This window comes from Eimeria tenella, genomic scaffold (assembly GCF_000499545.2).
Source record: "Eimeria tenella Houghton genomic scaffold, Eth_scaff2282, whole genome shotgun sequence".
Taxonomy (NCBI): Eukaryota; Apicomplexa; class Conoidasida; order Eucoccidiorida; family Eimeriidae; genus Eimeria; species Eimeria tenella.
Window position 1 is genome coordinate 1,167 of NW_013542139.1, and position 442 is coordinate 1,608.

A 442-nucleotide genomic window follows, 5' to 3' on the forward strand; every position below is an offset into this window, starting at 1 on the left:
AGCTGAGACCCGCGGCTTGCCGCTGGGGCAGTGCTGCACCTGCTGCTGCTGCTGCTGCTCCCACAGCAGCAGCGCGTCGCTGTTGCTTGGCAGGGGCCTCCCTTCTGCATTTGTTAAGAGGCCCTCGGAGGAGCCCCCCGCGCTTGAGGAGCCAGCTGTACCCTTGGGGGCCCCCCCCCTTTTGCTGCTGCTGCGGCTGCAGTCCCGCATGTGCTGCTGCAGCTCTTGGTGCCGCCGCAACCGCCGCAGCTGCCGCTGCTGCTGCTCCAGCTGCTGCAGAATCCGCAGACGCTGCTGCTGCAGCACCTGCTCTATGCTGCAGAGGATCGCATAGTGCTCCACAGCCTTCTCCTCCAGGTGGCTCAGCCTGCTGCTGCTGCTGCTGCTACTGCTACTGCTGCTGCTGCTGCCGCTGCTACTGCCGCTGCTGGCGGGGGGGTTT

The 442-nt window shown here is 66.7% G+C and overlaps 1 protein-coding gene across 1 annotated transcript in view; it reads right to left on the bottom strand.

Moving 5' to 3' along the window:
* Positions 1-424, bottom strand: part of ETH_00037135 (uncharacterized protein) — a gene marked incomplete at both ends in the record, with an annotated part of 1,567 nt that extends 1,143 nt beyond the window's left edge. Inside the window, one exon of the mRNA XM_013374767.1 lies at positions 1-424. Coding sequence (XP_013230221.1) covers positions 1-424 — 424 coding nt within the window.
* Between the last annotated feature and the right edge of the window lie 18 nt (positions 425-442).